Source organism: Eumetopias jubatus, unplaced genomic scaffold (genome assembly GCF_037043125.1).
Source record: "Eumetopias jubatus isolate StellerSeaLion01/CBP00866 unplaced genomic scaffold, mEumJub1_p1.0 scaffold_2, whole genome shotgun sequence".
NCBI lineage: Eukaryota > Metazoa > Chordata > Mammalia > Carnivora > Otariidae > Eumetopias > Eumetopias jubatus.
In genome coordinates this window covers 201996244-202018674 of record NW_028274808.1, presented here as the reverse complement: position 1 = coordinate 202018674, position 22431 = coordinate 201996244, and the positions used below count along the sequence as shown (strand labels likewise).

The 22431-nt window shown below is 63.4% G+C and overlaps 1 protein-coding gene across 5 annotated transcripts in view; it reads right to left on the bottom strand.

The window, feature by feature from the left end:
• Nucleotides 1-1123: 1123 nt before the first annotated feature.
• CTBP1 (C-terminal binding protein 1) overlaps nucleotides 1124-22431 on the bottom strand; it is a 28597-nt gene continuing 7289 nt past the window's right edge. For 2 of the 5 annotated variants that reach the window (XM_088021269.1, XM_088021270.1), the window contains exons 2-10: nucleotides 18725-18920; nucleotides 16963-17117; nucleotides 8615-8759; nucleotides 6921-7127; nucleotides 4847-5061; nucleotides 3721-3851; nucleotides 3005-3132; nucleotides 2373-2490; nucleotides 1124-2068 (exon numbers count right to left, since the gene is read on the bottom strand). In XM_088021269.1, the coding sequence (XP_087877395.1) occupies nucleotides 1882-2068; nucleotides 2373-2490; nucleotides 3005-3132; nucleotides 3721-3851; nucleotides 4847-5061; nucleotides 6921-7127; nucleotides 8615-8759; nucleotides 16963-17117; nucleotides 18725-18731 (1293 nt within the window). In that variant the 5' untranslated portion in view covers nucleotides 18732-18920 and the 3' untranslated portion in view covers nucleotides 1124-1881. Of the gene's footprint in view, nucleotides 2069-2372; nucleotides 2491-3004; nucleotides 3133-3720; nucleotides 3852-4846; nucleotides 5062-6920; nucleotides 7128-8614; nucleotides 8760-16962; nucleotides 17118-18724; nucleotides 18921-19793; nucleotides 20494-22431 lie in introns of those variants that run through there. The other 3 variants (XM_028087517.2, XM_088021267.1, XM_088021268.1) reach the window with 3 other exon arrangements.

The following is a 22431-nucleotide window of genomic DNA, read 5'->3' as shown; positions in this document are numbered from 1 at the left end:
TCTGCCCATTGACGACCTGAGTTTATCTCGTCATATTCTTCGTCCAGCCGCTTAGGACACGCTCGTGCTCAGGCTGCGCTTTCTTCTCGGCTGCCGCTCCACCACATTCCTGCGGGATCCCTCAGGGAGAAACGGAACAAAGGCGAACAACTGAAGACAGAAAGGCTGAGAACGTCCCAGAACCGAGTGGAGACACAAAGCCCCCAGCTCAGGAAGGATGATGAGTTCTGGGAGGACAGCCGTGGAGGGTGCACGTGCTGCCACAGAGGAGCAGAGGGTCCGGAGACCCAGCCAGGACACCCACTCGGGACGAGGGAGGCCGAGGACGACGGAAGGGCATGCGTGCACATGGACGGCAGCGCCCAGCCCAGAATCCTGTCCCAGCCAAACACCTAGTCAAGTGTGGGCAAAACCATGGCATTTCCCCAAAAGCCCCCCTCAAACGGGTGCTTGTCCACCGTGTTTCCCCCCAAACAACTGTGCAGGAAACACCACTGAAGGGTGAGCTCCAGGAGGCACAGCGGTGGCTCTGGCCGGGGGTGGGGTGGGGGAACAGGGGCGGGGGGACACCCAGCTCGGGGAGGCCCCGTCCCTGCCCCCCCGGGTCCCGTCTAGCCAGAGACTGAGGAGCGAGCCCAGGCCTCGCAGGGGCACCCTGGACCGTGGGCCAGCGCAGGGTGGGGGTGCAGGGCCTGAGGGTGCTGACGAGCCTTCCAGGGGAACCTGTGAAAACCGCTGGCTGTGACGAGGATGACCCTGTTTACCCCGAGCTACTGTGAGGAAAGGAGCACTCTGCTTGGCGTGTTTCTGCGAGCTGTGGAACCAGAGATCCCTGCAGCCTTCCGGATCTTCTGGAACTCTCATCTGCCGAGGCCGTAACATCTGCTCTTGTCCCAGGCCCCAGGCCGGCCCGAGGGAGGCGCACTTGGGAGAGAGGGGGGCCGTGTCCCAGCAAACGCCATCGCTTACGCCTGCACCCACACTGCCCGCTGCGCCATGGCAGCAGCTTCCAAGCCTGGACCCCCCCCAAAGGACCACGGCCCCCCGGGACTCCCCAGGGCCGCCCCCTTCAGCCAGAGTCCCCACGAGGCAAAGCCACTCAAACAGACGCTGGGCCTGCTGGTTCTTTCTGGGATTTTTATTTCTTTAAAATAATTCATACAAATGGTTACAGTCACAAACATGATTTTAACCAAAATATTGCTAGCCTACCACATCAGCAGGACGGCACCCGCGCAGGCCGGGACGCTGCGCCCTCACATCCCCAGGACAGATGCCGACGGCCGCCGTGCACAGAGGGCTAGGTGCACTGTTCTCTTGCAGCCACTCTGCGGTGCCGTCTTCGTTTGGAACAAGGGGATTCATGCCAAAATTAGGAAAAACAGCCTTTGTTTTGTTTTTCTAAATTATTCTAAAAATAAGACAAGCAGGTAGAAAAAACAATGCACTGTGTGGCGTAGAAAGAAAAACGGGAAGGATTCGTTGTCCTGAGAAGTTTGCCAACTGCCTCGTTTTGGGGCGTGTTCCAACACACACGGGACGCAGTCTGAGACCGACCTGCCGAATGCTCCCTCAGGGTTCTCTGTTGACAGCTAAGCAAACAAATCCTCTGAAATGTTCTAAAGACTGTACACAGACAAGAACATTCATGATAGAATTAACTACTAACTTCTTCTGCTTAACGAGGACGCAAAGGACACAGGACAGCGGCTGGCCCCGGGACAGGGCACCTACAGCTGGGCGGGGGAAGCTGGCGCCACCTGGCCCCCGCCGGCGCCTGGACAGTCTCTGGAGCGCTGTGGCCACCCGCAGGCCGCCTCTGCACACGCCCGTCCGGGGGCGCCGCCCTGCCCGCGCCGAGGCTGTCGAGCTCCGCCCGGGCTACAACTGGTCACTCGCGTGGTCTCTATCTGCCTCGGGCTTGACGGTTTGGCCGGGAGAAGGGGCGTGGGGCGGGTGGGACACGGGGGGCAGGCCGTGGGACAGGGACATGGCGCTGGGGACAATGCCTTCGACGGCAGTCGGGATGCCGCTGGGGGCCACGCCCACCACGCCCGGCGGGTACCTGCTGGGAGGAGGGACGGTGTGTGAGGCTGGCGGGGTCCCTCCCGGGGCCACAGCGCGGGCCCAGGATGGCTGGGGGCTACTCCCAAAGGCCCTGCCTGGCGGGACCCCACCCTGGCCCTGACGTCTCCCTCACCCCCCTTCACCCTCAGGTCTGATGTGTTGGGCTCTCACCCCCAGACCTTCTGGTCCACTGGGGCCCACAGGAGCACGCACATCCAGGCCTAGGAGCCCCCCGACCCCGGGGCCCTGCCGGCAGTCATCACGGACGTGCTCTGTGCTCCCGAGCCCACCGCTAACCCGCTCACCTGTAGGCGGCCCCGTTGAGCTCAGGGTGCACGACGGCTGGGTCCATGCTAGCCCAGTGGGTGGCGGCGGTCAGATGGTCCTTGTTGACGCAGTTTTTCAGGCTGTCGGGGATGCGGCCTGGCAGATGCAGCGGGGAGAGGAAGAGCCGTGTTACGCGACTGTGTCCAGGAGCGTGGCGGCTCAGCGGCGGCGGGCACGGGCTGCAGGGCCCCCCACAGCTGGACCTCCCTCCCTCTCACTCTCCTCCCCATGTCCGGACACGGTCACCTCACAGCTCAGAGATGCCCCTGGGCCCGAGCGGTGCCCTCAGTCCCGCAGCGGCCCCGCGGCTGCCAGGCCTAGGGATTTTGGGGAGCGGCAGACAAGCTCAGCCCAGGTGTACAAGCGTAGCCAGATTTTTTAAATGTGCGCTGAGGAAGGGCACACGTGCTGAATTCCCACAGGGTGACCGTGGGCAAGTGTCCTAAGTGTGATGCACAAGAGGGACAGAGGGCTGCATGGGGAGCACCACTGTGGAAGCCAGGTGCTGACCTCTGCACTCGGGGGGTTGGCACAGTGTGGTCCCCGCTAGCACGGCCGCCCAGTGGTGCAGGCCTCGGAAGGATGCTCCGGTCCTGCCGGCCACCCTCACCTGTGATGGCTCTCCGGATTTCCCGGGCTGCCTCCTCCCGCATCTCGATGGACGCCTGCTCGCTGTACCAGGCCGCGTGGGGGGTGCAGATCAGGTTGGGTGCATCCTTTAGGGGGCCCTGGCTGAAACTGCAGAAGGCACAAAGCAAGTCAGGGGTAGGGTGGAGGTTGCCTGGCCCTGCCTGGAACCACACTGCAGCCGGTGTCAGACCAGGGGACCCTAGGGTGGTCAAACCTGCCACAGACTCCCGACAGCAGCAGGGAGGAGTCCCAGCTCAGGGTACACGCCCCAGCCCGCCCTGCAGGTGAGGGCACGAGGCCCTGCAGTGACAGGCTGCCAGACAACAGGGCTGACGCACCGTCAGGTGCCAGCTGCTGCTCCAGACGGGCTTCTCAGGCGTGGGGTCTCTACAGACAGGCCACACGGGGGTCAGTGGCCTCCTTCACCTGGGTGCCCCCAGGCACTCCGCATGAAGCACAGGTCTGAGCCCCTCCATCCCTGCCCACGGAGACCTGGCTGGGCCCTGGGGGCAAGCCCGCCTGCAGCAGGACCTCAGGCTGGACATGTAGCCCAAGGACGGAGCCTGGAGACTGCCAGTGGGCATCAGCCCCAGGCCCCATGCCTGACAGGGGTCAATGCGGGCCACGAGCTGGGGCAAGGGCCTGGTGTGGGAGAGCTGGCATCCAGGAATCACCCAGGGCGCTGCCAGGAGGCACCTGAAGGGCTCGGACTCGTGCACGTCCAGGGCAGCGCCCCGGATCCGCCCTTCCTTCAGAGCCTGGGCCAGGGCCTTCTCGTCCACCAGGCCGCCCCGCGCCGTGTTCACCAGGAAGGCGCCTTGTCGCATCTGGGAAGACACAAAAACAGCACCGAGAGTGAATCAACACAGGGGACTCTTCGCTTGCCCCCCACCCCCAGGGGACGGGCCGGCAGTGGGACGAGAGCTCAGGAGTCTGTGCGGACCCTCCTCCAACCTGAGGACCTCTGGCTGGAGCAAATGCACCAACACACAGCCGGTCTCCTCCCATTCCTGGCAGTGAGGTGCGGGCTGTGTCGTGGGGTCTCCTGGCCCAGCCCCCAGGATGCTTGGGGTGCCTGGAAAGGACCTGGCATGTCTGGGACACGGCCTGGCCCAGGAGTGATGGGCACAGGCCCCTGAGATGAGGTCTTCAGTGCAGTGGCCCTGCCAGAGAGCCCCGTGCCCGAAACTGGGCGACAGCTTCATTTCCTTTTGCTAAAAGCCCTCAGAGCTGCCCAGAAGGCACTCCCCTCCAGGCTTCATGATAAGGGGGGCTCCCCGTGCTCTGAGGTGACAGGTCCCTTGAGACCAACTAAGCCTGCCCCGCCGCGGGGCTCACGAAGCCCGCTCTCAGCTCAGCTCCTCGGTTGGCTCTCCCATTCACACCCAGTTTTGGGGGATGGCACCCCAGGGCCATGCCCGTGCCCACCCCGCTCCCCAGCCCACACCCACCCATAGTAGACAGAGAGGAGCCCCGGGTGCCTGGCCTCGTCCTGCATGGGAGGCGGAGAGCATCAAGCACACGCCAACCCGTAGACCTGTGCGCACACGCACGTCCCCACACCCATGTGTGTGCACCCAGGGCAGCGCCCCATAGTGGCCGTGGGACACTCCTGGCCATAGTCAGCGCTCACCCTGGTGCAGGCAGACATGCAACAAAGCCTGAGTCCCCGGGCGCAATGTGTGCTGTAGCCGTGGGGACGCCGGGGCCCTCCGCACAACTCGGGACACAGGCCCGTCTGCAGTTGGCTCCCCAGCACTTGAGCCCATGGGGCGGGAAGAGGCCCCAGCCCTGGACCCCCAGGCCATGACCCTGCGCCCACCTGCTTAACGGTGAAGTCGTTGATGAGGTGGTGGTTGTGCTCGTTGAGGCCGCAGTGCAGGGTGACGCAGTCACTGTGGAAGAGCAGGTCCTGCAGAGTGCTCACCCGCTGCAGGCCCAGGGCCCGCTCGGTGCCGTCCGACAGGTACGGGTCATAGAAGAGCACATTGAAACCGAAGGCCTTGGCCCGGAGCGCCACCGCCTGCCCCACACGACCTGGCAGGGCGGGACACGGCGTCACCACAGCCATGGACCGAGGGGCCCCCACACGGCCCGCGTCCCCGTGTGCCTGGGGCTGACGCTGAGGGGAGCGAAGCCCCATCCACCCCAGGACCCCTGCCCGGCCATGCACAGACAGGGGATTCAGGGGGGAGGGCGGGAGGATGGAGGTGCGCCCCAGGGAGTGCACGGGGTGGGGGCTGCAGCATCTGAGGAGTGGCCCTGCATCTTGGAGAGAGGGTGCAGGGCCGAGGGGCTCACAGCCCCGTACCCCAGGAGGTAAGTGCTGACCTGGACACAGTGGGGCCACTGGGCAGCTGGGTGCTGGGCAGGGGTGGCCAAGGTCCCCACATTTCAGGGGGCCCCACCCCTCCTGGAGCCCCCAGGGCTTGCTCTGAGCAAGAGAACGCTAACAAAGAAAGCAAGCAGGGGATGGAAACATCCCACGCACCCTGAGGCCGCCATGGGGGCCGTGTGCACCTGCCTGCCGGAGGGCATCCGCCAGGGGAGCAGAGTCACCAGGGCCCCAGGCGATCACTGTGCCATGAGTGACCCCAGGTGAGGCTGGGGCAGAGCCATCCTGCCAATTCTACCCAAAATACGAATCCACAGCATCATGAGATCAAGTAACTGGTTGTCTCCCAACACTCCATCACAGAGTGTCCGCGACCTGGTAGATGGTACCTGACACGTACCCAGACCAGGAGCACCGTGTAAACAGTCACAAAAGGGTGCCCAGATGGTGCACCCGACTGAGTGTCCGACTCTTGATTGTGGCTCAGGTCATGATCTCAGGGTGGTGAGATCGAGCCCCACATCGGGCTGCACGCTCAGAATCTGTCTAAGATTCTCTCTCTCCCTCTGCCCCTCCCCTGCTCGCGCACTCTCTAAACAAATAAAATCTTTAAAACAAAAAAACAAGCGAACAAACAGTCCCTAGAGGAGCCAGGGTGAGGGGCTGCTCTGGTCGCCTCTGCCACATCACCTGGCTCTGGTTAAGACGCAGACTCAGCCCCACCAGGTCTGAGCCGCGTTTAAATCAGGCCTGTTAAATCTCTTGACAACACTGCTTCAGGAGGTCAGGTGGCCCCCAAATCCACCCAGCCAGGCAAACCCAGCTGCCCACTGCCCACCCAGGCCCTGAGGTGCAGGGTGCCCATGGGGGCCAGTGCCGGCGTCCGTGTGCCCATCTGCAGCAAGACCATACTGGACGAGAGGCCTGCGTCTCGTGGACGCCCTGACGTCTTACACTAAGGCAGGCGGGTCCGTCAGGTCTCTCTCACGCTGCACAGAGCGGTGCCTCTGCTGTGGAGCCAGTGGGGCAGGGGTGGGCACGGGGGCCTACCCAGAGCAAGTTTGGGAGGCAGCAGGACGAGGGGGCTGGCAGTGAGCGATGGCCCCGTCCATCCCGGGCCTCCCAGGTGGATGGAGCCGAGTTCACACACAGAGATGGGCCACAAACAAGGCAGAGAAGACGGATGTCACCGACCCAGGACAGTGGCCCACATAGCGGGTGAACCAGCTCCCTCCACCCAGAGCAGGGCTAAGAGCCACCAGGTCCTCACCAGAAGGCCATGGGGTGGGGGCGGGGGGGCAGGGTGAGCATGTCTGAGTGTGGTGAGCATGTGTCAGTGTGTGGGTGGCGTGCATGAGCGTGCATGGCTGTACACAGAGGCATGGCACCCGCGGCAAGTGTCTCACGTCTGCCTGTGTGTGACCCACACCCAATGTTCCTGAGGCAGAAGGAGTCAGACCCAGGCGGGCCCTGGGTGGGGGGAACCGTCCGGCAGCACAGCCAAGCCCTGGCTCGAGGTCTGCTGAGCCCCTGCAGAGGGAGAGGACGGAGCTTAACTCACCCAGTCCTATGATGCCCAAGGTCTCCCCGCGGATCCTGGCGGCTCCGGAAGCTACTTCCCGGATCTGCTCGACGCTCTGGACCCGAGTGCCTTCCCGTAGCGCCTGGTGCAGCCACGTGGTCCTGCGGTACAGGTTGAGGATGTGGCACATGGTGGAGTCAGCGGTCTCCTCGACAGACGCCGCCGGCACGTTGCAGACAGCGATGCCTGGGAAACACAAGACACACGGAGGTGGTCACCAAAGCCAGTCCTGGCACTTCCCCAAAGAAAGGCCAGACCCTGACACAAGTGCAGATGACACACCCCAGCCGTGTGGAGAAACCGCCTGTAGATCCAGCGAGTAGACAGGACAGAGCAGAGACTGCCTGGGCAAATGCCAACACCTGGGTCTGCCCTGCCTGGACCGCGGGCCACCTGACCTTCCAGGAAGGGGTCACAGGCAGGTCAGCACCCGGAGCCGCTCACACCCACACAGCCCCACCCCTTCTGCCTTCCTTGGCTCCCAGGCCAACTGAGACCTGGCTTTGGGCAGAGAGGCCCCTGTCCTCCCAATTCCCACACAGCCCCAACAGCCCCTTAGCAGCCGTGGAGAGTGAGCTGGTTCAGGCTCTTCCTCTATGCTGAACTTCGGTGGCCAGTCCTGTGCATGCACAGGCCAGGTACCACTGGGCCTCATGGCCCAGAAGTGGACCCAGCCCCTCCGCATTTCTACACGCCTCTCCCGAGCCTGACCCCTTCCATCCTCATTCTGCCCTGCCCTGCTATCTCCTCGCTCTGCCTGCAGAGTGGTCACCTCCCCACTGAGGGGAGGCACCTGCTGACCAGACGGGGCTCTGAGGCTCCTGAAGCTACTCCAAATGGCAGGACAGTGCCCAACACAGCCACAGGGCTCTATGAGAGGGTCCAGGGTGGCTCCCGTACTCCTTTCCAGAAAAAACTCAGCCCACCAGGAAATGCGAGAGCAGGCGGGAAGCAGGAGCACCAGACTACACCATCCCCTAGATCTGGGGACAAAACTGCTGGCGGAGAGGGCAGACCAGGTCCTGGGACTTCTGAGTCCCTACCTGAGCCCCCACCTGAGTCCCCGCTTGTTCCCAAAGGACATGTCCCTGACTGTCCCTGGTGGAGGAACAGAGCCCCAGCCTGTGACATCACAAAACAGGGCAGACTTGTGCACCGGGACAAAGGCCCCCAGGGACCCCCGGGGCAGAAAGCACACAGGCCATGGTCCCCCGCTGCTGCAGGCGCCTTACTGGGGATGCCACCTAGGGACAAGTGACAGTAGGACCAGAGGGCTCTGCCACGTGACCTGGTGGTGGGCAGGAAAGTCCGCACAGAAGCAGAGTAAACTGAGTCTGCAGAAGACACAAATGCCGGGCCATCCCAAGTCCAGTTCCTTCAGCTGCAACCTGGGCAAAAGGATGGGCCAAACCAGGCAGCGGGGGTGCAAACTGAAGCTGCGAGCTGGTCGGGCACACGGAGATCAGAGTGCACCTGCCCCCTGCAAGGCTTTCTGAGGGAGCCGCGTTGACCAGGGAACTGGCGTGGGGCCCCGCACCCCGAAAGCCGGCTCACAAGCCACCTCCAACCAAACAAGGAGCTGCAAGGGAATTCTCGGTGTAAAGCAAAACCAGCCTACGAGGCCAAGGAAAGAAGATGAAGAGTTGCAAAGGGAAGAACTGCGAACACCCTACCTAAGTCCCCAGCAGACTTGATGTCGATGTTGTCAAAACCGCTGCCAATTCTGACAATGATGCGCAGAGCTTTGAACTTCTCCAGGTCCTCCCTGGTCAGCGTGATGGTGTGGTACATCAGCGCCCCCACCGCCTCGTTCAGCACCTGCCGGGAGGGAGGGTGGCCACCCAGTCAGAGGCCGGCCGGCGGGGGCCCTGAGTCTGGCTGCTACTGGCCGCCTACCACCCCAAACCAGCCCAGACACCCCAACCCAGGGGCGGGGGGGGGCTGCTAATGCTCTCCCCTCCAGCCCGGCTGCAGGCCGGGACGGTCCCCAGAGGCCCGCAGTTCCCTCGGGTCTCTGTCTCCGTGTGCACCGCACTTCGGCCTCCCCTGGGCAGGAGCCCCTGCTGTGACATCGGGGGTGACTGCAGGGTGACCCTGCTGGCTCTGGGCTCCGACTTCCCAGCAGCCGAGGGGCCCCACCCCCCGAAAAAACGCACTGTGTGTGTGTATGCGGGGGCCTGGACTCACCTCCCCTGTGGGCACCAGACAGTAAAACAGGATGCTGAGGAGAACGCAGAGCATCCGAAACCCCCAGACCCCTCAAGGGCCACACTGACACACTGTTACCGGGGGAGAGCGACAAATAGTCCCGGCACAAACGCACACGGGGTCCCGTGACGGCGACCCGCCACTGGGAAAGGGCCGGCCTCCGGGTCACTGGCCCCTGTGCACTGCCCACTGCCTGGCTCCCACATGCAGACGTGGTCTGCACGACAGCCCTGGACACCTGCCCTGACGGTGTTCACAGGTCTCTGTGTGGCCTGGGTTGCCTTGCGTGAAGCCCCATGAGCAGGTCACTGTCCTGTCTCCCCAGAGTTTGGATGAGACGTGCTGACACGCTACTCTTGTTTGCAAAACTGCCCAATGGGGAGGACCCTCCCCAAAGTTGGGGCTCCACCCACGGCCCTGCCCCACAGGGCCCCGCCCCACAAGACCCCTCAGCTGGCGCTCTCCACGGGTGGGGACAAGCCCTGAAGAGGAAGGCACAGGCGGAACCCACGCAGACCACGCTCACGCCCCACGCCGGGCCAGGAGTATGCAGGTGACGCCCCCCCCACCTAGCCAGGGAGGTGCAGATCACGCCCATGCCCCACGCAGGGCCAGGCGGGTGCACCCCATGCCCTACGTAGGGTCGGGCGCGTGCAGACCACGCCCCACGCTGGGCCAGGCACGTGCAGACCACGCCCCACGCCGGGCCAGGCCGGTGCAGAGCACACCCCATGCCCTAGGTAGGGCCAGGTGGGTGCAGACCACGCCCCACGCTAGGCCAGGCGCATGCAGGCCACGCCCCACGCCCCACGCCGAGCCAGGTAGGCGCAGAGCATGCCCCACGCAGGGCCAGGCGCGTGCAGGCCATGCCCCACACCCCGTGCCGGGCCAGGCGGGCGCAGCGCATGCCCCACGCCCCACGCCCCAAGCCGGGCCAGGCGGGTGCAGACCACACCCCACGCCCCACGTAGGGCCAGGCGCGTGCAGACCACGCCCCACGCCGGGCCAGGTAGGCGCAGAGCACGCCCCACGCAGGGCCAGGCGCGTGCAGGCCATGCCCCACGCCCCACGCCCCACGCCGGGCCAGGCGGGTGCAGACCACACCCCACGCCCCACGTAGGGCCAGGCGCGTGCAGACCACGCCCCACGGTGGGCCAGGTGGGTACAGACCACGCCCCACGCTGGGCCAGGTGGGTACAGACCACGCCCCACGCTGCTGCTGCATTGTTCCCAGCGTGCACAGCGCCCCCACCTTAGCGTCTCCTAAACAGCCGAGGCCCCCAGGTATGCCCCACGGCTAGGCTGGGGTTGGGGGGGAGAAACACCTGGCTCTGCAAGAGGGTGCGCCTGGCTCCTGGGGGGGGCTTGTCTCAGGTCCAGGAGGGCGGCGGGCCCGTGCCCCAGGGCCGCAAGCGCTCATTAAAGGGCTGTCGTGATCCGCACAAGACACGCTCTGACAACGCCAGACACTGGCCGAGGGCCTGCGGTGTCCAATTTCCCGCCCAAGGGCAGGGGGCCCAGGATGTAATCCATGACCTGTCATAGTTCAGGGACGGGCTTTATTCTTCCCTAGCAGGATACAACAGTGGGCCTTACAATCAAGGGCACGTCACATTCAGTGAAATGCTCTGGCCACCACGTCTGCCCCCCTCCCCCACTGAGCCTCCTGTTTCGACTCTGGGTCTCATGGATGGCCAGGGAGGCTGCTGATGGGCGCAGGTTGCTGGCTCACAGGCACCATGGGTGACCTGACACACGGACTGTGCCGCCACCAGCCTGGACGTTGGGCTGATGTGGTAAGTGGCCTAGAGCAGGTGTCTCGTGTGGGGTGCAGGGCCTACAGTGAGGCTGCTCACTGCCCTCTCATCCCGTTCTCTACAAGAGCTGAGCCTCTAACAGATGGCAACCCAAAATACCGACAGCTGGCTCTGAGGCTGGCGTGACTTCCCTTCCCCTTCTGATGGCCAACATGGCCAGGAGCACATGCCCTTCAGAGACCACACAAAATAGCCCAAGGGAGAGACGGCTGACTAGCAGGGCAGAGGGGGCCTGGGTCCCTGGTCCTGGAAGCAGTGGTGGGCCTGGACGTTAAGGGAATGTCAGGTGCTACTGGCCCCTGCTCTGGTTCCCACGCTGAAGACCCCAGGAACCTCGGCTCCTGTTCCCGCGCTGAAGACCCCAGGAACCTCGGCTCCTGTTCCCGCGCTGAGGACCCCAGGAACCTCGGCTCCTGTTCCCGCGCTGAGGACCCCAGGAACCTCGGCTCCTGTTCCCGCGCTGAGGACCCCAGGAACCTCGGCTCCTGTTCCCGCGCTGAGGACCCCAGGAACCTCGGCTCCTGTTCCCGCGCTGAGGACCCCAGGAACCTCGGCTCCTGTTCCCGCGCTGAGGACCCCAGGAACCTCGGCTCCTGTTCCCGCGCTGAGGACCCCAGGAACCTCGGCTCCTGTTCCCGCGCTGAGGACCCCAGGAACCTCGGCTCCTGTTCCCGCGCTGAGGACCCCAGGAACCTCGGCTCCTGTTCCCGCGCTGAGGACCCCAGGAACCTCGGCTCCTGTTCCCGCGCTGAGGACCCCAGGAACCTCGGCTCCTGTTCCCGCGCTGAGGACCCCAGGAACCTCGGCTCCTGTTCCCGCGCTGAGGACCCCAGGAACCTCGGCTCCTGTTCCCGCGCTGAGGACCCCAGGAACCTCGGCTCCTGTTCCCGCGCTGAGGACCCCAGGAACCTCGCCTCCTGTTCCCGCGCTGAAGACCCCAGGAATCTCAGTCCTGGACTCGCGGGAGGACATCAAGGCTGCACAGACAGGCATGGACTCCTGGTACCTTGACTGCACCTGGTGTGGGTGGGGTGAGGACCCACGTGTGACAGCTGGGTAGCAGTGAGTGCTCACAGGGCAGAGTGCATGGGGAGGGCGGCCAGGAGGTGGATGTGGTGAGGGCCTGGGATGGAGGGGAGAAAGCAGACCTTGGCTGACCATACTGCAGGAGCAGCCCTCTGGCTACCCTATGCCGAGCTGCATGGACTGGAGGAGGGTGGCCATAGCAGTGGGGGCGAGTGGACAGACTCGTCGGTGCCCACTGTGGGCAGACACAGCCATGCAGTGGGAACAGAGAGAAAGACGCATCTAAGCCAGCATTAGGAGGAGCAGCCCTGGACTCAGGGAAGCTCCAGAGCTGAGCCTGAGTCTCCGGACTCAGCAGCTGGACACATGCAGGCCTCCTCCCGAGACGCCCGTGCAGAGGAGGCTCAGCTGTGGACAGGCGCAGAGGAGGGTGCTCAAAGCCAAGGCCGGTGCTGTGTGCAGGTGGCAACCTTCTTTTCATCTTTAGCGCTGACCCACGGCAGTAAACAATCTCCAAATCATGACTTTAACCGCCCCGCGCTACATCCCAACCCGGACAACCGTAACTTGTCGGGACGCTCCCTACTGCTGGGGCGCTCAGGCAGCCTCCACAGCTGGCTGAGCCGTGGTAAAATCCCACGGCTCCCTTGAAATGAGTCCTTAGGGTGGAGACTAGCAGGCCCACTGGAGAACCCGCTGTGGGGCTCCAGAAAGTGCCACCTGCTGCACCCCGGCAGTGGGACCACCCACCAGCACCAACTGCTCAGCGCCGGGCAGTCCAGGGTTTAAAACGCGATGTGTGATGGACGCAGATTGGCATCCACTGTTTTCACCTTAACTTGCGTTTCTGAGGGTGACTTGCCCACATACGTGTCTTGATAAATTATTTTTTCATGTCCTAGCCTTTCTCTGCTGAGCATATTTTTAATTACATGGTACCCAGTGAAGCATTCTCAGAATAGGGATTGCAACCTGCTCTGTGGCTGTCCACCCCTGACCCTGCGCCAGGGAGGCCCTGCTCAGCTGCAGGCCGGAAGCCCACTGCACTGGCAGCTCTGTCCAGAGGGACACAGGCCGGGGCCACCACACTGCTCTGCCCAGCCCCTAGGTCCTCTCTCCTTGCAGCTTCCTCACGTTCCCTGTCCTGACGGCAAAGTGGCTGGGATACCCCCAGGTGTCACACAGACCTCCCAGGGACGAAGTTGGCAGGAATCCCCAGGGCCCAGTCTGTCTCCGTAAGTTGGAAACCAGCAGATGTCCATTCACATACCCCTCCACCAGCTGTGTGACCAGGCTTGTGACCCGTGTCCTTAACCCCGGAACGGGGTCCCATGGGGCCCACCTTGCAGAATGAACTCAAGAGCGCAGGCCCCGGGTGCTCTCAGTGGCAGCTCACCGGGCAGCACGTACAGGGCGGCTGGGTCTGGCTGGCCAGAAGGATGCCTGCTGGTGGGCCCTAGCCAGGACCCACCACACTGTCCCAGAGGTGGGGGCTGCGCTCGCATCCTGCACATGCACAGATACATGATTCACAAGTGTTCTGTGACTTCTGTGGATTTTACTTACTCTCTGGGTCATTCTGTGCGGCTTCAGCTCAGACAAGTGTTGGCACAGTGCCTCCAACACACTGCCTGTGGTTCCAGACGCTTCCCTGTGACAGACAGCCCGCGCAGGCCCAGAGAACGCTGCATCCTTCAGGTCTGCGCAGACATGCCGAAGCACCCACAAAGCCAGCCCGGCCATGCCCCCCACGGAGCAGGGGTGGCGCCTCACGCCTCCTGGTGCAGCCGCAGTGTGGCAGGAGCCCCTGCTTTCCGGTGGCTGTTCTGTCTTCGCGCAAATGCCCCCTCCGTCACCCACCTTCTGCCGGGAATCTGAGCATCCATTGCCAAATCCCTGGTGGTTGTAGGTGCCGCCAACGTTCACCCACTTCTCACGTGTTCCTTCTTTCACCACGATTGTTTCTGATTGCCTCTTAATCAGACCACTTTTCCTATACATGCCCCGTTTTCTGCACCACTTGCCTCAGGTGGGAAGCACATCCCCTCCAGAAGCTCCCCTAGGTCATCTGCTGTGACGCAGGCACATGCGTGGCCATGCCAGGGCTCACTTCCCCACCCTCTCCCCTGCCCCAGGGCGCCTGTCCCACCCACTCACAGGCACCGACATGGCCCAGCTCTCTGCCCAGAGTCCCTGTGGCCCTCCTGCCGCCCTCTGCCACCCAATGCTTGCTTCCAAGCCTGTTTCTGCACTTGCCTGGACGCTCCCCTCACTTCTCATACAGCCTGAGCACCTCCCTCCTGGGACTGGGCCCCTGCGGTCTTCCCTGGCATGTCCCCCAAAGCGCTGCCTTACTGTGCCACCCCTACAGGTGTCCCGCTCTCCCAGACGTATGCCTGGGGGACCCCCTGCTCCAGGCCAGCTGACAGCACCCTCCCACCCCACGGGGCCCTTTCTCATGAGTGCCCCTTCCTTTGCAGCTGTTGGTCTTCAAAGAGCTTTCCAGGAGAGTAACAGAAAACGCCCCTGTTCCTGCGGTTCAGTCGGATATGCAGTGCTGGGCTGAAAACTGTTTTCCGCAGACGCTTTAAAGCACCCGGCCTGGGGCTGGTCTGATTCTTGTCTCTTTGTAGGTGACAATGGGAGAATCTGCTCCTTGAGCAGCAGAGCATCCTGTGGCTCTGACACTTGTCCTGGGTTCATGCTAGGAGAGCTAGAGTCTCCACTGAGCTCTGAAGGTTTCATCACATTGTGCTGAGAACGGCACAGTCTCTCCTCTGTAACACTCAGCATCTGCCGTACAGCTAGTTACGAGGAGGCAGAAATCCCTGACCCACAGGGATGCGTCGTTTCCCTCTAAGCCAAAGCGGGCAGACAGGTGGTCTGGGGCCCTGGGTCAGCACCACAGCCAGCAGGGGCCAGGGCTCCCATCCTGTTGCTCAGCCATTCCCCAGCACTGTTCCCCTTATGCTCCAGGTGGCTGCGCACGCTCCAGCCATCACGTTTGGTTTCCAGGCAGCAGAGAGAAGGTGGCTCTCTGCACACAAACCTTGTTGGCTCTTCCTGGTTGGACCGTCACTTGTCCACACCAGCAGCAAGGCTTGGGAAAGGAAGTGCGTCTCCCCTGGGACACGGGCTACCCCTGAGGCCTGCGGCTGCACAGGCACACCAGACGTGGGGCTCCTGGGTCTGTGCGGCTCTCCTTCAGCCTCCTCACTCCCATCCTTCTCCCAGGCTCCCCTTGACTGTGTCTTCCAAGCTTCCTATTAAGATTTAAATGTTCACTTGCGTGTTTAATTTCCAAGAGCGCCTTCCCACGCTGCTGGCTGCACGAAGGGCTCCTTCGGGTCCCGCGAGGGCTCCAACTGGCCAGCCCTGACGCTCTCTCCTCTCCAGAGTGTCGCCCACAGCGCAGTTTTCTACGCATTCACCTGTTCTCCCGACATGCAGGCCGCGGCTTCCCGTGGAGGCCCGGGGGGCGCCATCTGTGCGCTGGCGCGGGTGAGTCGCCAGCACGCTGAGGCTGTCCCTGCCCTCACCGGCGGTCTGACTCACTGCTCTGGGTTGTACGCGAACTTCAGATCACTTTGATAAGTTACCATCTTAAAGGAAAACATCCGTTTTGTCTTAGTTTTCAGATTTATTAACAGAACTTGTTTTAGTATCACTCACGATTTTTAGACATTTCTATCTGTAGGTCTCTTTCATTCTCTATGGTTTATTTTTTTAAATATCTTTTTAGTTTGAAACTGTTTAAAATGCACAGTAAGTTGCCAAGAGCCGCCCCCCAGCTCTGCAGTCTGCCCCCTCCCGTCCCTGCACGTGCACGCATGCGCAGGGGGGTGGCTCTAGCCCAAGTTGGTTGGAGAAGCCCCTCACCACCTACTTCCCCGCCTCCATCCTGTGACCTTGCTGCCGAGTAGAGCAGAAGCGCACAGCGCCGTGCCCCCAGGTGCCGGCCACCTGCTGCACACGCTCCTTTCCATGGCCCAAGAGACTCTGGGCACCCTGCACCGCCAAAGGCCGCCAGGTTATTCCTGCTCCCAGGGAGCAGGGGCACGGCTGCGGCCACACTCAAGGGCAGGACTCGGCGTACACTAGGCTTCGCCCCTCTGGGATGAACACCAGCCATGTCGCGGTGGGCATGTCGCGGTGCATTCCTCCTCCAGAGGGACCGCCGTCCGCCAGCTTGCAACACCTCGTCCTTACTCCTGCACCCCTCCCCCCCGACCCCACTGGTCCTGAGGTTTCAGTCAGTGGCACCAGACTCTCGGCTGCAGCCCCTCACCCCCGTCCTCCTGACCCGTCCCGTCCCATCGCATGGAGACCCTCTGGGTCTTCCAGACTTTCCCCAAAGCTGCTCCCATGGTCATCAGCTCCTCGCGAGGCTGTGAGCTCAGTCTTCTCTCTCTGCCCGTTTCCTCGGATCCCGTGATGGGCGCACAGCAGGAAATGAGTGCTGGGATGACCTGAGGCTCTGCCGACAGAACCTTCCCCTACAGAGGACTGTCTGTCGCTCCCGCAGGGAGCCCGCCGCACAGTGGCATCCCCGTTCAAGGCCTGATGCGGTCATTAACAGGCTGGAAGGCGGGCAGTGTGAGGACGCGGCTGCATCCGCCATCCTGTCGCCAGGACCCAGACCCAGGGCCAGTGAGTTCCGCTTCCAGAGCAGCAGACACCCAGGCCTGCGGTGCTTGACCGCCAGCCCGGACGGCCTGGGTGACCAACGTGGGATCAGGACAGCGCAGCTCACTGGTCCCGCTGTGGTCGGCCACATCCATGGCCCCAGGCTCCACGTTCCAGGAACACTTGGTTACAACGCAGTGGCTCAAGCAGCCGTGAAGTAGCCCTAGGTGTGTGTCCAGCGGGGGGTGACAGTGGCCACAGGCCTGGGTGGCACGGGAATGGCAGACACACACACCTGAGACCCACATGCCCTCCCCGCTCCCTCAAGCACCCCGCACGGTCACCTTCTCGTGGATCTCCTGCGTGGACTGCGCGTCACAGAAGGCCACCGTGGCCACGTCCTTCAGGATGGGCATCTCCACCGTGCAGTCCCGGCCATCGAGCAGTGCCACCAGGGGCCGGGGATGCATGGGCCCGTTCATGATCGGGGGTCGGACGCCTGCAGAGAGAGGAGCAGATGCTCAGCCCCAGCAGAGAGCTCGCGACACCCGCGGCCCTACATATCCCAAGTGTCCACACGTCTGGATTTTGTCAAACCTGAGTAAAAACATCTCTGCGAAGAGTGAGCCAGTGTCTGCCACAGCCCACCGACCCCCGCCAACCGGCACCACCCCCCACAGGACTCAGGGCCCCAGACACATGTGGAGGTGTTGTGGCAGCCCCCGCCAGGGTCTTCACCATTCTGACCGTGGAACATGCAGACGGTAACGTCACCGGCTTCACAACACACCCACTGTTCCTTTTCTGCCTACGGCTGCAGCGTGGCTGCCCAGAAACCCTGACAGGACCATCCCCCCCGGCCCAGTATCATCTCATTTGTAGGTTTAAGAGAAGAAACGGAGCAGAGGTGGGGAAGGGTTAAAACACTGAACACAGCCGGGACAAGAAGATTAAGATCTGTTAAAAGCTCCTTCCACACAGGAGGTGACTACACCTCATCCGGGGCCGAGCCGCCCGTGGCCCCGTCCACGCCGCCCACACCCACGGCCCACAGAGACCCGCCCTGACCAGTGCGTGGGCAGCACTACGGCGCAGGATGAGAACCGGGGACAGGGACAACTGGCTGCCCGTGGCCCAGAGCCCAGGAGGCAGCCACCCCCATGGGCGCACGGCTCACCCACTGCCACGTGAGTGGCACAGACCCGGCAGCCCCAGCCGGCGGCTCAGCGCGGGGTCTGCGAGGCCAGAACCCCTTCTCGGTCGCTTCCCTCACTCCGTGGCATGTTTCCCACCTGGCGGGGCGGTGGGTGACCCTCGGCCGGGCAGACACACACCTGTCTCCAGAGAGCATGGAGCTGCGCCCGCTTGCGGACAGCACCACCCATCTCTCCAGCTTTACTTGGGGAATGGTGATGTCTCATGTAGAACTGTTACTTGCACGGAATGGGCTTATCGTCGCTACTTTCACATGAACTGGAAAATGCCTACTTTCAGCATCCCTCGGCTTTAGTTTCTAAAAAACACGGACCGATGTAACGCATGTGAGGGGAGCCCTCAGCCCTCGGCAGCTTCCAAGGCTGAGGCAAGCTGCAGAGTGTGGGCTGGAGCTGCCGCGGGGCGCAAGGGCACGTTCTGCGAGAGCACGCGTGACCCGGTGAGCAGCGCACGAGAAGATGCAGCGCCAGGACACCCCCCCCCACCCCGGTGCCCCAGGGAGGCACTGGCCTCCTGACCACGCGGCTGGCGCCGGAACAGGCCTTGGGTTTCCATGGTAACACCCCAGCCCCGCACTGAGTTCACGGGAGGACGACCAGAACAGACCCAGCATCGACCTGTGGCCTGGCCCACCTGGGGCTTCAGGCCTCCGATGGGACCCCCGAGGAAGCCCCATGCTCTGCTGCCCAGGGGGCCTCACCGAGGCCGGCGCACCGTGGGGAGTGTCGCCACTCTGACCCGCCGCACACGCCATGGGAAGACCAGGGAGTCTGCCGGCCCCTTCCCGGCGCTCGGGCCACCCTGCACTGAACGGACAGGACCACCATGCCTGTGCTCGGTCACGCGGGGACTGGCTTCGAGCCGCTGAGAACTCCAGGAGCCCCTACCAACCTGACATTTCTTAATATGGGCTCGGCTTCCACGACCATGAATTCGACTTTTCAAAGCGTTTTATCTTCAGAATCTCCAGGCAGAACCGCGTCCTGTCACTGGATCCTCATCCCACGTCTTTAATTGTCTCGAACCAAAGCTCTTAGGCTCCTGATCCTCGGCGACCACTGAAGCCTGCGCCGGGGTCAAAGTCTGACTAAAAATTAAACACAAGAGACACGTTAAAATACCATCCGGGGCCAACTAGAACTCAAAGATGCCAGAAGGTCCACAAAGGTGAAGCTTCTCAGTGCATCTCTGACCCAAGCCTGCAGCTGCCAGGCTGGGACCTGCCCGCAAGGAGGGGCCGCGCCCGGCGTAGGAGCAGACCGCGGGGCACTGGCCGGGATGCAGGTGCAGCGAGAGGCTTCCTCTGAAGGTCCGGCCCCAGTGTCTCCTCCAGGTTCTCGGGAACCCCACCCCAGGTGCCACCAGTGTCCATGCACGGCGGGTACGGGGCTCTGGTCTGTGGCCAGCTTGCTCTGCAAGCTCTAGCTCACACTGCCGACAGCCTTCCGGGCCTGTGAGTGCGCTGGGAGAGGTGACTTCGGATGAGGCCACCAGGAGGGGGACCGGGGGATGCAGCCTGGGACACAGGCCCCCCCAGGGACAGGCACTCGACTCAGGCACAGCTCCCCTGACGAGACACGGAGGACAGCACACGGTGGGTCACACACCTGTCAGGGACAGGCTGAGGAGGTTTCAGGACTCCAGACCCACCCGAGCACCTGACCCCTGCTCTCAGCATGAGGACACGGCACCCGGGCTGGCCCCCGAGGCGTAGCCAGGCATCACACCGACTGAGACCCACATTGCCGTTGGCGTGCACCTCCGGAGGCCCCACACGGAGCAGGAGTGCCACGAGGGTGGGAGGCTGCACGGATGTGGGGGCTGGATGTCCCCGCCCCCCACCCCCTGCAGCCCATGGAACCCGTGCAGACCCCTGTGGCAACCACCCCGTCCACACCAAGGGCGGGCGATCCACTGTCCTGACCTGCGAGCCTGGGCCGGGTCGGATAGCCACGCTCACCTTTGGCTTCTGCAGGCGTGATTTCTGACTGATCTCCTCTGTTCCCGCCCGAGTGTGGGTGTGCTTTATAACCCAAACTTCGGGCTGCGCAGTCCTTTGCTGATTGGGCTCAACCACGAAGGAACCAGACTGGCCCATGGAGAAGCCACGGCCAGGCCAGCCACGTGCAGCCTGCAGCAACCCTAGGACGTGCAGTGGCACGAGGGCAGCTGTGCATGCTGCGAGTCTCAGGCCCATGCTGGGGACAGTCTGCTTCTCCCCTCGATTCCCTCTGTGGGTTTCAAGCACCCGCACTGACCCCTCAGGACCAGCTTCCAGCTGAGAACACCAGCTCTCTGCCAGGAAGAGGATGGCTCCCAGGCCTTTGTCCCCATGATGGGCTCCACACCAGGCCCCCTGGTCAGAGGGCACTGAAGCCACACCATGGGAGGAAGGGGTCCCAAAGACCAGAGGCCCAGCAGGTGGCCCAGGGTCCGCAGAGAGCTGTGGCTCCTCCTCAGTTCTGTGAAGCTGCGTGCCCTGAGGCCCTTCCCCCGGCCGGGCCAGACTGCCCACGCTAGGACCCTGCTCTCACCCCTGCCGTAGCTCGCTGTAGCCACCTTGGGCCAAACTGGCACCATCCTGTGCTGCTGAGGGCTGAGCTGCCCCTTCCGTGGGCAGTGGGACCCTCTCTCAGCGGAGGGCACCAGAGCCCCCTCTCCCTGTTGCTCCAGTCAAGTCCTTCACGGGGCAGGTGGGCGGTGGCTGCTGGCCCCAGGCAGGGGACCATGACACGCTCCGCCCAGGCCAGGCCCACCCGCCCCCCCCCCAGGCCCACCTGTGTGCTGCTCTGAGGTCAAGCACAGCGGCAGGAAGGGGCTCGAGGCCCAGCGGGCCTGAACTCTCCTGACACACCGCTCAAGAAAATACAAAATGTGGGAAATTGCAAATGATGGACCCACCTCTGATTTAATTTTGTTCCATCAAGAACACACTCGATGAGTCATAAAATAAGAGATGTCGCTCACACCTCATAAAGCGGGAGGGGGCTGCTCTGTGACAGGGTGAGGCCCTAGAGAACCTGCAGGGACCCTCAGTGGCTGTCCGGCCTCTACAGGAGCAGCAGGCAGTGGTGCGCGAGGCCCCAGACAGTCAGAGGCCCAGCTGTGCCGGCCTACGCTCTCCCCGCCTGGAGGCAAGCCTCACCCTCTACCTCGACCTTCCCAAAGTGAGCATGGAGCCAGCAACGGGCGTAAGGTGTCTGGGCCGGGGCAGCAAGCTGGCCGCCAAGGATGCAGGCCTCCCCACGGACGCAGGCCACCCCACGGACGCAGGCCACCCTACGGACGCAGACCTCCCAAAGGACGCAGGCCTCCCCAAGGACGCAGGCCTCCCCACGGACGCAGGCCTCCCCAAGGACGCAGGCCACCCCAAGGACGCAGGCCTCCCCAAGGACGCAGGCCACCCCAAGGACGCAGGCCTCCCCAAGGACGCAGGCCACCCCACAGACGCAGGCCACCCCAAGGACGCAGGCCTCCCCAAGGACGCAGGCCACCCCACGGACGCAGGCCACCCCACGGACACAGGCCACCCTACGGACACAGACCTCCCAAAGGACGCAGGCCACCCCAAGGACGCAGGCCACCCCAAGGACGCAGGCCTCCCCAAGGACACAGGCCTCCCCAAGGACACAGGCCACCCCACAGACGCAGGCCTCCCCAAGGATGCAGGCCACCCCAAGGACGCAGGCCACCCCACGGACGCAGGCCACCCTATGGACGCAGACCTCCCAAAGGACGCAGGCCACCCCAAGGACGCAGGCCACCCTATGGACGCAGACCTCCCAAAGGACGCAGGCCTCCCCAAGGACGCAGGCCTCCCCAAGGACGCAAGCCATCCCAAGGACGCAGGCCTCCCCAAGGACGCAGGCCATCCCAAGGACGCAGGCCTCCCCAAGGACGCAGGCCTCCCCAAGGACACAGGCCTTCCCAAGGACGCAGGCCTCAGGTCAGGTGTCAACCAGCAGCAGCTGAATAAAGCCCTCGGGGCTGGCTGGCCCGGCATCCTCGGGGCTTCCTGCACCTGCCCAGTGGCAGCACTGGAGGGCGGGCCTTATGGGAACCCTGTGCGGCTGGGCACCCGCAGACGGCGAGGGAGGGAGGGTGGGCCCCAGCTGCAGGTGGACATGCACCCCCTGGCTGTGGCGAGGCAGAGGCGGGATGGAGCGCCATAGAACCCCAAGACCTGCAACCCAAATCTAATTAATTCCTCCATGTCTCCCTGCCCCTCTACTTTCCACCGGTGGCCCACACTTACTCCAACCACAGCCATAGAAGAGCAGCGGCATCACACCGGGCAAGACCACAGCGGTCACCTCCACGGAGCCAAGGGTGGTCAGCCCGTCTGCCCTCCCGCCTGGAGGGCCCCACGGGATCACACTCAGCGTGTGCAGGGCACAGGGAGTTAGTAAGGGGTCACACCAACCAGCGGTCACAAGGCTTTCTTCAGTGTTCTTCCTAAATCCCAGAGAAGGAAGCACCAGGTGTGCCTGAAAGCAACCAGAGTCCCTAGCTGGGTCCTCCGTGCTCAGTGTGGCCCTCGGCAGACGGCACAGGCTGGTGGTGTGTGTGCGGGTGGCGGCCTTCTTTTTATCTGCACA